General features: G+C 40.7%; 2 protein-coding genes across 4 annotated transcripts in view; one reads left to right on the top strand and one right to left on the bottom strand.

The window, feature by feature from the left end:
• The window catches only part of LOC124280916 (ethanolamine-phosphate phospho-lyase-like), a 49,433-nt gene extending 41,843 nt beyond the window's left edge, over positions 1-7,590 (top strand). For all 3 annotated transcript variants that reach the window (XM_046716909.1, XM_046716910.1, XM_046716911.1), the window contains exons 9-11: positions 233-322; positions 1,480-5,455; positions 5,832-7,590. In XM_046716909.1, the coding sequence (XP_046572865.1) occupies positions 233-322; positions 1,480-1,768 (379 nt within the window). In that variant the 3' untranslated portion in view covers positions 1,769-5,455; positions 5,832-7,590. The remainder of the gene's footprint in view (positions 1-232; positions 323-1,479; positions 5,456-5,831) is intronic.
• A 1,736-nt stretch (positions 7,591-9,326) lies between these two features.
• The window catches only part of LOC124280938 (leucine-rich repeat serine/threonine-protein kinase 1-like), a 52,567-nt gene continuing 48,164 nt past the window's right edge, over positions 9,327-13,729 (bottom strand). The window contains 3 exon segments of the mRNA XM_046716943.1: positions 9,327-11,725; positions 12,942-13,058; positions 13,319-13,500. Of these exon segments, the coding sequence (XP_046572899.1) occupies positions 11,295-11,725; positions 12,942-13,058; positions 13,319-13,500 (730 nt within the window). The 3' untranslated portion in view covers positions 9,327-11,294.

Genomic DNA, 13,729 nt, shown 5'->3' with positions numbered 1-13,729 from the left:
CATAGTGGGTAAAGCAATATCCTTGTTGCTAAATATACTCGCTTTAGCAAGTAAAAGTGGTGATAATATTTTAAATACGACTCAAGTTGAACATATGTAAAGCAACATGCTTAATTTTTGCAATATTGATGCATTATGCACATATGTCACAAAAGACGCAGTTTTGATTTGTTTATGATTCTTCAGCATTCATGTTTGTGTGTGAAGGAGTGTTCATGTTGATACATTGCAGGGGCGTGGGGATGTTCGTGGGGATTGACCTTGTAAAGGACCATGGCACCAGGGAAGCCGCCTCAAAAGAGGCTGAATATGCCATTACAAGGTGAGTGAACTGATCCATTCCAGCACAGGTCCTCAAGCTGGTTGTATGGAGTGACGTTGGGTTGGGTGGTCAGGCTAAGTGCCTCTGTTGATGGTGTGTTAACATGCCCAGATGGCTGTTCATGTCAGTCACTAGATCATCTGGTTCAGACAGTGACAATGGGTTGGGTGGTCAGGCTAAGTGCCTCTGTTGATTGTGTGTTAACATGCCCAGATGGCTGTTCATGTCAGTCACAAGATCATCTGGTTCAGACAGTGACAATGGGTTGGGTGGTCAGGCTAAGTGCCTCTGTTGATTGTGTGTTAACATGCCCAGATGGCTGTTCATGTCAGTCTCTAGATCATCTGGTTCAGACAGTGACAATGGGTTGGGTGGTCAGGCTAAGTGCCTCTGTTGATTGTGTGTTAACATGCCCAGATGGCTGTTCATGTCAGTCACAAGATCATCTGGTTCAGACAGTGACAATGGGTTGGGTGGTCAGGCTAAGTGCCTCTGTTGATTGTGTGTTAACATGCCCAGATGGCTGTTCATGTCAGTCACTAGATCATCTGGTTCAGACAGTGACAATGGGTTGGGTGGTCAGGCTAAGTGCCTCTGTTGATTGTGTGTTAACATGCCCAGATGGCTGTTCATGTCAGTCACTAGATCATCTGGTTCAGACAGTGACAATGGGTTGGGTGGTCAGGCTTAGTGCCTCGGTTGATTGTACATGCCCAGATGGCTGTTCATGTCAGTCACTAGATCATCTGGTTCAGACAGTGACAATGGGTTGGGTGGTCAGGCTAAGTGCCTCAGTTGATTGTACATGCCCAGATGGCTGTTCATGTCAGTCACTAGATCATCTGGTTCAGACATCTATATGTACAGGCTTCCATCTTGTGGGAATATTACAAAGTAACATCCATTCCTTGTTGTCAAGTGGTGCAGCATCAGAGTCTTCATCTTGTCCAGCATTGACTTCAGTAGCAAGTGATAAATATCTCTGCACTTAAAACTTCAGAAAGAGGTCACCTTCCTTGCATACTGTACTCTTGCACACTCCACACATTCATCTAGGTGTAATTTTGAAACTGTTTAAACAAAAATATGGTCCTACTATATACCTAATTGCAATAAGACCATTGTGAATCTGTATTAATAGATCACATGTTGGGCAGGTTGAAGGAGAACGGCATCCTGTACAGTCGGGATGGACCAGATAGGAATGTGCTCAAGTTTAAGCCACCCATGTGTTTCACCACTGAGGATATAGACAAGCTCTGTACTGCTCTGTCTGAGGTGTTCGAGGAGATAGAGAAGGGCCTCCACCTCACCAACTCCTCCAACAACGCTGATGTGGAGGAGGAGACTCGACCAGTGAAGCGTCTTTGTGTGGACGTTAATGGCTCAGATTCAGACTCAGGTGTGGAGAGATGTTCATCTCATCACGCAGCCAAAGTGCATTAATCCTCGGAGAGAACAAGATGATGTGCAGCTATGCACCAGGGCCTAGAGTTTGGAAGCTCTCTTAGAGCTAAGTTAGTCGTAAGTTAATGTTAATGTATGGCACTTACGACTATCCTAGCTCTAAGAGAACTTCGAAAATCTAGGCCCTGTTCAGCAGTATACCACAGAGTTCAGTGCAACAGCTGGTAGTGCAGCGACCTGGTCACAAAGCTGTCACAGTGTTTGTTTTAATCTAGAGGAGTAATGATACTCTGTATAGGATGATATTGTGGAACTAAATATACACAAGCCTACAGTTCTGAAATATATTAATGAAATACTACATGAAGTTAGATGTTCAGATAACCAACTTTTCTGAGTTGATACCCTGTTATGTAGAGACCCACCCCATACAATGATACCCTGTTATGTAGAGACCCACCCCTATACAGTGATACCCTGTTATGTAGAGACCCACTCCATACAATGATACACTTTTATGTAGATACCCACCCCATACAATGATACCCTGTTATGTAGATAACCACCCCTATACAGTGATACCCTGTTATGTAGAGACCCTCCCCTACACAGTGATACCCTGTTATGTAGAGACCCTCCCCTACACAGTGATACCCTGTTATGTAGAGACCCACCCTACACAGTGATACCCTGTTATGTAGAGACCCACCCCATACAATGATACCCTGTTATGTAGAGACCCACCCCTATACATTGATACCCTGTTATGTAGAGACCCACCCTATACAGTGATACCCTGTTATACGAATGTGTTAGACTGCCAGTAATGTTCCACACTTTGAAGACTTTGGTATGAAGAATCTGGAAGATATTATGGATTTGTTGTTGCTTGATAGACCTGATGTGTTAACTTTTAATTTTGAATAAATTTTATTTACACTGTGCATTAAAGAGTGCATACATGATATCTAGTTTGATTTTGTATTGCTGTTACGTTTTTGCTATACGTTGTCTTGTACTGAGAATGTAGCTGGTTGCCTTTTGTTGGACATGGCGGAAATAAGCTGTGTGGTTTTATATGTGTAGAAAGTTGAGCTAGAACCTTTTTGTGTTTCCTCATCTTGATATTTGGTAACATTGGGTGCCAGCATAATGGCAATTTCAGTTTGTTTATATTTTTAAAAGATTTGAAGATGTGATATAGTTGTTTTGTTCCCAACACTTTGATTCAGAGTTGGCAAGATGTACAACAAGATACATGCCTGTGGTAAGTCATTAGTCAGTGTTACGGTATTGGAGCTCTACCTGACATGTCATCCTGTATGTATATGTATGAGGGGGACCTACCACAACTGTGTTGGGGTATGGGGGATACTTGTTATGCAAAGAGATAAGAATATTGTAAATAGATGATCCAGTATGCGAGTTATATGTTCTGCAAAGAGATAAGAATATTGTAAATCTATGATTTGGTATGCAAGTTATGTGTTTTGTGAAGAGATAAGACAACTGGAAGCCTTTGTTAAGGTATGGGAGCTACTTGTTCTGCAAAGAGATAAGAATATTGTAAATCTATGATCAGGTATGCAAGTTATGTGTTTTGTGAAGAGATAAGACAACCAGAAGCCTTTGTTAAGGTATGGGAGCTACTTGTTCTGCAAAGAGATAAGAATATACCATTAAAATTAGGGGATATTCCAGTTTTCAAGCATACCACTAGCCAATGCCAATGCATATGAGAAAAAGTAATATATCCATACAGATGAAACATTTCCAAAGGAATGGAATAAATTGTCACATTTTCCCTTAATTTCTCTTCATCATCCATTTCCTCCTTGGCTTCATCATTTGAATTTTATCAATCTTGTAAATCCGAGATCCCCTACATTTTTTGAATGGTATAATATAACTATGATAAGGTATTTGAGGAATGTGTTTTGTGAAGAAATAAGCTGATTGTAAATCCATCTTGTACCTGTGGGTGTCAGTGTGTCTGTTACAGTTACCTGAGATGTACCTGTGGGTGTCAGTGTGTCTGTTACAGTTACCTGAGATGTACCTGTGGGTGTCAGTGTGTCTGTTACAGTTACCTGAGATGTACCTGTGGGTGTCAGTGTGTCTGTGTTACAGTTACCTGAGATGTACATGTGGGTGTCAGTGTGTCTGTTACAGTTACCTGAGGTGTGTACATGTGGGTGTCAGTGTGTCTGTGTTACAGTTACCTGAGATGTACATGTGGGTGTCAGTGTGTCTGTTACAGTTACCTGAGGTGTACCTGTGGGTGTCAGTGTGTCTGTTACTATTTACCTGAGATGTACCTGTGGGTGTCAGTGTGTCTGTTACAGTTACCTGAGATGTACCTGTGGGTGTCAGTGTGTCTGTTACAGTTACCTGAGATGTACCTGTGGGTGTCAGTCTGTCTGTTACAGTTACCTGAGATGTGTACATGTGGGTGTCAGTGTGTCTGTTACAGTTACCTGAGATGTACCTGTGGGTGTCAGTGTGTCTGTGTTACAGTTACCTGAGATGTACATGTGGGTGTCAGTGTGTCTGTTACAGTTACCTGAGATGTACCTGTGGGTGTCAGTGTGTCTGTTACAGTTACCTGAGATGTACCTGTGGGTGTCAGTGTGTCTGTTACAGTTACCTGAGATGTACCTGTGGGTGTCAGTGTGTCTGTTACAGTTACCTGAGATGTACCTGTGGGTGTCAGTGTGTCTGTTACAGTTACCTGAGATGTACCTGTGGGTGTCAGTGTGTCTGTTACAGTTACCTGAGATGTACATGTGGGTGTCAGTGTGTCTGTTACAGTTACCTGAGGTGTACATGTGGGTGTCAGTGTGTCTGTTACAGTTACCTGAGATGTACCTGTGGGTGTCAGTGTGTCTGTTACAGTTACCTGAGGTGTACCTGTGGGTGTCAGTGTGTCTGTTACAGTTACCTGAGATGTACCTGTGGGTGTCAGTGTGTTTGTTACAGTTACCTGTATGGTGTGTGAATCTGGGAAAATCCTGCACTGTTCATACAACCTGCAAAGTTCTTAGTTTCCATTTTTATGAACTAGTCCAGAGTTTGTAGTTAGTCCGTCCTGAACAAGACAGATATGTTGGCTATGCCTACATTTTCTGTTAGTTTCAACCATTCTGTATGTAAAAAAACTTGAAACCTAGTTCTGAATTAAAGTTCTCATGTGCCTCTAGTCAATGAGGATTGGATTTGTATTTGTCTTTAGAACATGGATTTTGAAGGCTTGCTATAGTTTCTTCAGGAGCTGATATTATTACACAGCTGTTGATTGCATAGAAGAGGTGCATTAGGGATTTATCCTATAAAATGTGGGTACAGTATACATAGGCTGTGTGGTTTCAAGATGGAATGATGTGAAGTAACCCTGTGTATGCAAAACACTGAGAGCATGTTGAGAGAGGCCTAGGAAGTGAAGTACCTGTATGTTTGGTCCAGCTTTCTGAGTGTCGGGAGCAGTTAGGGGCAGTATCACTTTGGAGGATGGGTCGGGACAATATCCCATTCCACAAAACAATCTCAGCACTATGACAATCTATCTCCCATGCTTCAATATAGAACTAAGTCATAATGCTAAGACTGCTTTGTGCACGTGGCCAAGGACCCTTCTACTAGTTCTAGAACAATGATGAGAATGTCAGGTAAGATGACACAAAGTATCCAGTCACAAACTGTCTGAAGTAATCTTTTGGCTCTAGGTTGGTGACAATATCAAATTTCATATGTGCCCAAGGCATAGTAATGGTCTCTGAATATATATATATCGTATATTGCATACCAATATGTTTGAATATATAGCATAGTTAACGTGTCAGGGCTGGTTGTATGTTATGTATGAACTAAATGGAATGTATGTCATACCAAAGTGAACACATGAGTCAGCGATGGTATTATATGTTGTACCCGGTATTTGAACTGAATATATCATATGTTGTCTACCTGTCTTGTGACTATGTACCATATTAAACATGTGAGTCAGGGCTGGTATTCTGTGAACTAAATGTAATATACCATAGAGTCCGTACTGGGGTCACATCTACTACCCAGGTACTGGACTTCCTATTATTCACTGAGTAAGGTATAACATATGTTATTGAAAATATAGTGTCACTGAATCCTGGCAGATTATGTAGATGATCAGGTCATGCATACACTGAAGTTGACTGAAGCTTTATCATCATTCAAACAGATTAGAAACAGAAGGAATGTGTGCCTAGTCCAAAAGAGTGAGTGAGTGAGTTTGGTTTTACGCCGCTTTTAGCAATATTCCAGCAGTATCATGGTGGGGAACACCAGAAATGGGTTTCACACATTGTACCCATGTGGGGAAAGGAACCTGGGTCTTCGGCGTGACAAGTGAACGATGTAACCACTAGGCTACCCCACCGCCCCTAGTCCGAAAGAACGTAAGTGACGGGTAGTTTAACTGGAGAAGTGTATTTTGGACAACATAACACATGACTAACCACAGTTAAGAGAGGTTCCATTCAGTAACAAACCCCACACACATCCCTCCCACCCACCCCAACTCAACCTGTGTTACACGTCCCAGCCCATACATGAGCTGCCTGCATCTGTCACATGTTACAATATGGTGTTATCACTTGTGCCTGTCTAGTCGCCTGCTACATTTACGAGTAATTTGTATTGCATGTAAGTCACAAATAATTTATTGATTACAAGGGCCATTGCTTAAGACAAGAGAACTGAGTGAGGAACATGTGGTAAGTGTATATATACATCGCGTATAACGTGTATAGCGAGCAGCTACTGGGAGGTCACAGGCATATGAAGCTCAGTGGCCAAGTTGACTTACATGTTGTAAAGTTCTTATATTGTACAGAAACACATTGGATACTGGTATTATACATCACTGTTTTAGGGTAGTTTTGTCTTCATACCTATGTGAGCCAGAGACACCAATAGGAGTTCTGTTGATACAAAGGTCAAGCTGTGTGGTTTTAACCATGTAAAATGTTCTATGTAATTCTCACATAATTACATGATCACTTGGAATATCTATCACAGAGTGTTTATGTTCTGTCAAGCGACAGGGTGAATACAAAGATTTTACAACTTATGTATAGTGTTAAGGTTGGTTAGATAATGTACCGTTCATAATTTATGGCTTGTGGGGTAGGGGTAGGGTTGAGGAGTAGCATGTACAGTGTGGATGGTACAATGTGAATCCCCCCCCCCAAGATTTATGTACAAAGTAAGTGACCCCCCTTGCATGTCATGTACAAAATCAATGACCCACTCCTGTACTTTTTAAGCATATTTTGAATATTTTTACGTACAAAATTGCTGTACCCTCGCCCAGTACATGTGTACAAAGTTGATGACCCCTACCTCTCAGAACAAAATGGGTGACCCCTCCAAGCCATAAATTATGAACGTTCCCTAATATGCAATTTTAAATTCAAAATCTGAAAGTTCAAGTTTTTGGAGAAATGTGTATGATACATACATGATACGTCCATGATACATACTGAGGATGTCACCTTGTTGCTATAGATACCAACTGTGTACCAAAGATGTCCGTCCTCTGTATCGGGGCACACACTCCATATGTACCAAAACAGTGTACGTGACTCCTATTAAGTGCAAGATATGAAAATACAGAACAGAACAAAGTGTCTGAATAGCATTGTAGGAAGTGTTTTCAATATTTGTTTTTCATATATTGTTGAGATTACAGCATTTAAATACTGAGATTGTTTGTTGTTGAATTTTCAGGGTGATTTGGGGTGTTTCAGGACATGTATGCTTGTATTTATATGGAAAACATTGCGTAGTAACAAAGTTTGGTGAAATAAATCTATTATTGGAATTGCTTTGATGTTTTTTCTTTCTTTGAGTAATTGTTTTCAGATTAATACACAATGCCATTTAGAAAGTGGTCAAATGTAACTTGCCATATTTGGTATTACACTTTCTCAGTAAAGTACAGAGTAGAGTACTTTGTTTTCTAAGTCCCATCCAAGATATTGAACCAGAACTCTCATTGTAGATCCATACTACCAGTTACAAGACTTCTATTTTTTGTGGAACCCAGGATGGTTGAGTGGGTTGGATAGACTTGGTTGAGTGGGTTAGACTTGTGTGCTGGTGATTTGGTGCCATAACTTCTTTGAGTTGCAAACTTTATGGATAATATCACACTGACAAAATAAAGAACTTGTTATCCATTAAATTTGTCCAGATTTGGTGCCAGTCTCTGAGAATGTGGGTTTGAATCCAGGATAGAACTAGAATCTGTCCTATAGAGAAAGTGTTGTCCAAACTATGACATATGTCAGCACCATTTCACCAGGCTCCAAAGTCTCATACCACCGCATTGCTCTTTCTACTTACATTTGTGGTGTATTTCAGGAAGGACAATCCAGTATGTATTGAGAGTTGATCAGTGTAGTGACTGCATTAGAGCCGATGTGGACAGATCACATACTGGTGGACAACTTATTCAATGAGTCCCCATTATTACATGTAACCATTGTCAATATGGGACCGGTGAAGGTCCGGGTTAGGATATTGAGCCTTAGTAACCCATGCTTGTCGTAAGAGGTCACTAATGGGATCAGGTGGTCAGGCTCGCTGACTTGGTTGACACATGTCATTGGTTCCCAATTGCGCAGATCGATGCTCATGTTGTTGATCACTGGATTGTCTGGTCCAGACTCTATTGTTTACAGACCGCCGCCATATAGCTGGAATATTGCTGAGCGCGGCGTAAACCTAAACTCACTCACTTGTCCATATGGATTGAATTTTAGTGATTATCAAACTTAACCTGTGTTTGTTTATGACTTGCTTGGTTCAATACATTTTAAATATCAAATTTTTCAAATTCAGCCATTGACTAGATCCAGCATTCTCTTCCCACAGAGGTTACTTGTCATATCTTCCTACGAACCTCTGTTCTAATACGGCCCTTTCGTGGTGCGATTGTTCAGGATTCGTGATTGGATGCAATTATATTTTGTTGTGCAATCAGCGACGTTGTTTCAAAAGGGATCATTTGCAAAGGCTTCGGTAATTTCCGTATGCTTCGGGAAAACTAGACCCTCTTCCCCTGTGCGATGCGCAAACGTTTCTTCTAGACAGAACTCAGTCATGTTATGGCGGATCAATGGCGTCTCCATCGCCCTCGTTGACAATGGACAAGCTAGCCATTAAATGTCTTGTGTGTCACATCAACACAAGTCCCCGGCAGAGGAGGGATATTTGTGGCCCCATATTTGCTTGCATTAGTCAAATTGGATCTAAGTCGATGTAACATGTGTTCTGATTGGATAAAAAGAAGAGAGATAATTCGTGTTGCGATTTTTTGCCGCTACGGGATTCTACAAGTACCGGGAACTATGGCCGTATTAGAACAGAGGTTTGTAGGAAGATATGACAAGTAACCTCTGTGGGAAGAGAATGCAGATCCAGTTGCCAACATATTCCCTGGCAACCATACCAAGACAAGTGACAGCCATGGTACAAGCTGTACAAATTCCAACATCCAGTGAAAGAGACAGATCTGATGCACAAGTTGGGAAAGAACACATCAACACAGACAACTTCAAGAGGTCAGCTGGACAGCGTTTAATTCACAAAAACATTTGGTGCTCATAATATGTGAGAAACTACTGACATCAGCGGACTGGTTTCCTTCAGCGTCATGATGTATACAATGTAGGTATAACTAACCACACATGGCCCCTTCTCCCACACACACAGATTATTGCGACCAGAAATCCTAATTCTCTACGCCTCTTACCTTCATACTGTTGTAGACATCTATGGATCTCTATACAGAACTAAAAGTCTGCTTCATGACAAATGCCAATTACACAATTTTAATTTAGACAGCTGCCTCAGGTCACACATTTTATTTTTTAAATTTCAAGAATTTAAATCAGTTGAACAGAAAAGTTTGTATTTATTTATTTTTATATTGGTATGAAGTTGTGTGTTTTTTAAAGGCTGACAACTGCTATTTCTGTTTACGTGTGGGATGTTCAGAATGTCTAAAAAACATGAACATGTGTATTACCGGTACATGACTTCCAAGGTAGGACTTTTTTAATAACTTGGTTATGGATGCTCCCACTCCAAAACACTGAAATGTTAAACACAAAATTAAAGAAAGACAGTGGGTTTTGTTAATCCGTTGACCAAAATTAAGTAGAATTAAGGTAGAAGAAGAAAACTCCTAATTTACAGTTGCCATTAATCTAAATATTAAATTTAAAACAAAAATTAAAACCTAAAAAATTAATTGTGAAAACATCAAACAACAAATTATCTTGAATTCCAGTTCCTCCATCCCTTCTTGTACCCATTTTCATTCCTACCCAACTACATTTTGAGAAATATTAGAAATTATAGTTTTTGTCCCACTGACCAGAATGTTTTACCCATAATTCCATGAACCCCCAAAATATGTCGGGCGTAAGAAGGCTTCTGATGTTATTTGCTCACAGAGTCCATTGACAGTTACAACATTAGCATCAACTTCAACACTGTAATACTGAAGATGTAAACTCCATGCACCAACATAACCTGGAATAGCTTCAGCAAAGACTGATGGAATGAATGATCAACAAACAGATTAATTAACATATTAAATAACTTGGACATATGTACATATAATGACTTCTTTAAAATATTTAGACTCCAAACATCAAAATCAAGTCAAGTGGGAGTAAATATCTTGATAGTTTCTGTACACTGGAAATAAATAAACAAAACTGTAGCACTTTAACACATCGAATACAACAATTCTTGTTAAATGTATGTCAAAATAATGCAAATAAAATGACTGCAACAAACCATTCAGGTCAAAGATATACTTCAGTAGACACAGGGGTCCTAGTATACATACTTACATTTATACATGCATACAAATATGTTGAACATTTAAATATCTCATTATGAAATAACAACGCTTATTGCACAGGTGGAGGTATATTTATAGATCATGTATAAATAGATTTTAAATTCATGAAAAATGACAAAATCCATGTAAGTATATAGGTATGGACTTTGAAGCACTCGGAATCCATGTTGAGACAAGATTCTGGTCTGGGAACAATCTCAAGGTCGTCATTTTCATAGGGATTAAATATGATGGTGACTTCCCTTCCTTCCATGTGGGTCATCCACTGACCTTGAGATAAGACTGAGTCTGCAACTTTGCTTGTGATGACCGCTGACCTTTAGAATCGACTGGAAATAGAGGATATTATATGAGTGCCCATGTCATACTATGTTTACGACACGAGTGCCTAAATGTTGGTATTTCCCGAGCGAGAGCGTAGGTAATAAGATAAGTTATTCCCTCTTTCTGTTGAGAATGTATATGCAGTCTTGTGTGATTCAGCTTCCTGTTTGATTCAGTGAACACAGGAAATGGTATAGAGTAGAGTCTCTATTGCACAGCCTTGGCAGGTACATTAACATGCTGTGATTCACTGGTACCACCTGAACAGAAACATGTGTTGTTCTCAACCACCTGGTCAAAGACTACCAATAGTAAGCTCCCTTGTCTTCAAAACTGTTCCCACCCTCGAGCCCACCATGATAGGACAAAGTTGTGGTTAAGGGTTGGGTCTCGCGATATCAAGTCCTGCGTCAAGGTCTTAGTTCTAGGTCGACTCTCAAGGTCAGGGGGGTCACTCTCAGTACGAGATTTTGGAGACGGTGCCTTTGATTCTTTGATGATATCGATATATCCTCTTCCGAGAGTGACAATGCCGGGACTGCAGAAGGAGTCATCTGAATTGACAGCTCCTTCCTCGGATAGCAAGGGAAAGATGCTTCTGATATAGAACTCCTTCGCACAGTGGCACTTGAAGACACTTAGGGGTTTGAGAGTGACAGAGTCGGTGATAATGACATTGCCCCAGGTTGTACCCAGGTACAGATAGCTTCCTAGCACATTCATGGCAGTCACTTGATACTTGTTGGAAGAATTCTGGCCTATGGAAGAATGAAAACATTGCTTGAAATGATTTGTTATTATATTGCATAACCAGTTTGTATCTATATCCCACTCATGTAGCAAGTGTTAAACTAAACATTAAAAGTACTGGTACTTATAAACACTGACTTGTTTTCTGAATAGGATGGTATATTGACTGACCAAAATATAGACCCAAAGCTATGACATACTGGTACAGACACTGACTTCAGTTGTATGAAGGAAATGATAGGCCACAAACCAGTACTACACGTTTTCCCCATACCACATTTTCCCCAGAACATGGTGAGCACTGATAGCAGGCAAGAAGATATCAAAGTTTGTAACTAGATGTAGGGAGGTATACTTTGTAACTTCTTCCAGGCAGGGAGATATCAAAGAGATGTAGGGAGGTATAGTTTGTAACTTCTTCCAGGCAGGCAGGAGATATCAAAGAGATGTAGGGAGGTATAGCTTGTAACTTCTTCCAGGCAAGAAGATATCAAAGAGATGTAGGGAGGTATAGTTTGTAACTTCTTCCAGGCAGGGAGATATCAAAGAGATGTAGGGAGGTATAGCTTGTAACTTCTTCCAGGCAGGGAGATATCAAAGAGATGTAGGGAGGTATAGTTAGTAACTTCTTCCAGGCAGGGAGATATCAAAGAGATGTAGGGAGGTTAGTTTGTAACTTCTTCCAGGCAGGAGATATCAAAGAGATGTAGGGAGGTATAGTTTGTAACTTCTTCCAGGCAGGAAGATATCAAAGAGATGTAGGGAGGTATAGTTTGTAACTTCTTCCAGGCAGGGAGATATCAAAGAGATGTAGGGAGGTATAGCTTGTAACTTCTTCCAGGCAGGGAGATATCAAAGAGATGTAGGGAGGTATAGTTTGTAACTTCTTCCAGGCAGGGAGATATCAAAGAGATGTAGGGAGGTATAGTTTGCATCCTATGGATACCTAACTTGCGGAATTAAGCTCTCTGGGGAAAGTCATAAAAACAGTTATATAACCCTTCTGTTGTCTGTAAATAGTCTGCAATGCAAACAAAAAATGTGGACTGTCATGAAAATTTTGGGTTTTTGAAGGAGAAACTTATGGTATACAAATATGGTGTACAAATACAACAATTGTCACACATGACAACAGCCTCCAGACTACAGTATCTACAGGTGACACTAACTCGCTGGAACTCACTCACTCCTGATTACAACTCAGCAAGGGATGATGATACTTACTTGAGCTCCTAGTGGGTGACTCAAATATGGAGGCATCAGTAGATGGCGCTACTCGGGAGCAGTCCAGCGTTTCCACAACAGCTCGTGCCTTCACGTCCCAACGATACACCATCACACCTGCACAGGTAGAAGAAGTTAACACAGAAAACAGTGCGCTCACTCTGAAGTATTCGGATATACAGGTCTTATTTAATCCTTTTACACTTTATTACAGTGAAACCTTGAACATCTTTGCATCTGATGATGTAAAAAATTGTCAGATGTTGAGGCAATCCGATTAAATCATTTTGTGTAAAGACTGGTGAGTATGAGCTTTGAAGTATCAAAGTTTGGCTGATACTGACAAAAGCAGCATGTAAGAATCCACAATATCTTACCTGGGTAGACATACGACCATACAAGCGTTTCATCAGACCCGGGGATATTGGCAGCTACCAGGAACTTGCAGCACTTATTGGGTGCCATGGGTTCTGGGTGACTGATTGTCTCCAGGATCTGGTGTTCATGTACATCCCACAGGCTGATCTTGCCACCATCCTGACCCAGCCATATCTCATACCTGCAATAACAATATACACTTGTCTGTACACAAGGTTGTCACACCAGCCTGTACTCAACATCTTGTATAGTGAAATTGAATGACCTGCCCAGTCACCCTTCTAGTATCTATCTGTACACCCTCTCATACACATACCATTCCTTCCACCATCCCCACACACTGCGCCACTCCCAGCACCCACCTGTAAAAACGCTCACCTATTCCAATTCCAGCATGTACCTGTCACCCT

This window comes from Haliotis rubra, unplaced genomic scaffold (genome assembly GCF_003918875.1).
Source record: "Haliotis rubra isolate DU_JTF1 unplaced genomic scaffold, ASM391887v1 Scf276, whole genome shotgun sequence".
Lineage (NCBI taxonomy): Eukaryota > Metazoa > Mollusca > Gastropoda > Lepetellida > Haliotidae > Haliotis > Haliotis rubra.
This window is presented reverse-complemented; position numbering and strand designations above follow the sequence as displayed.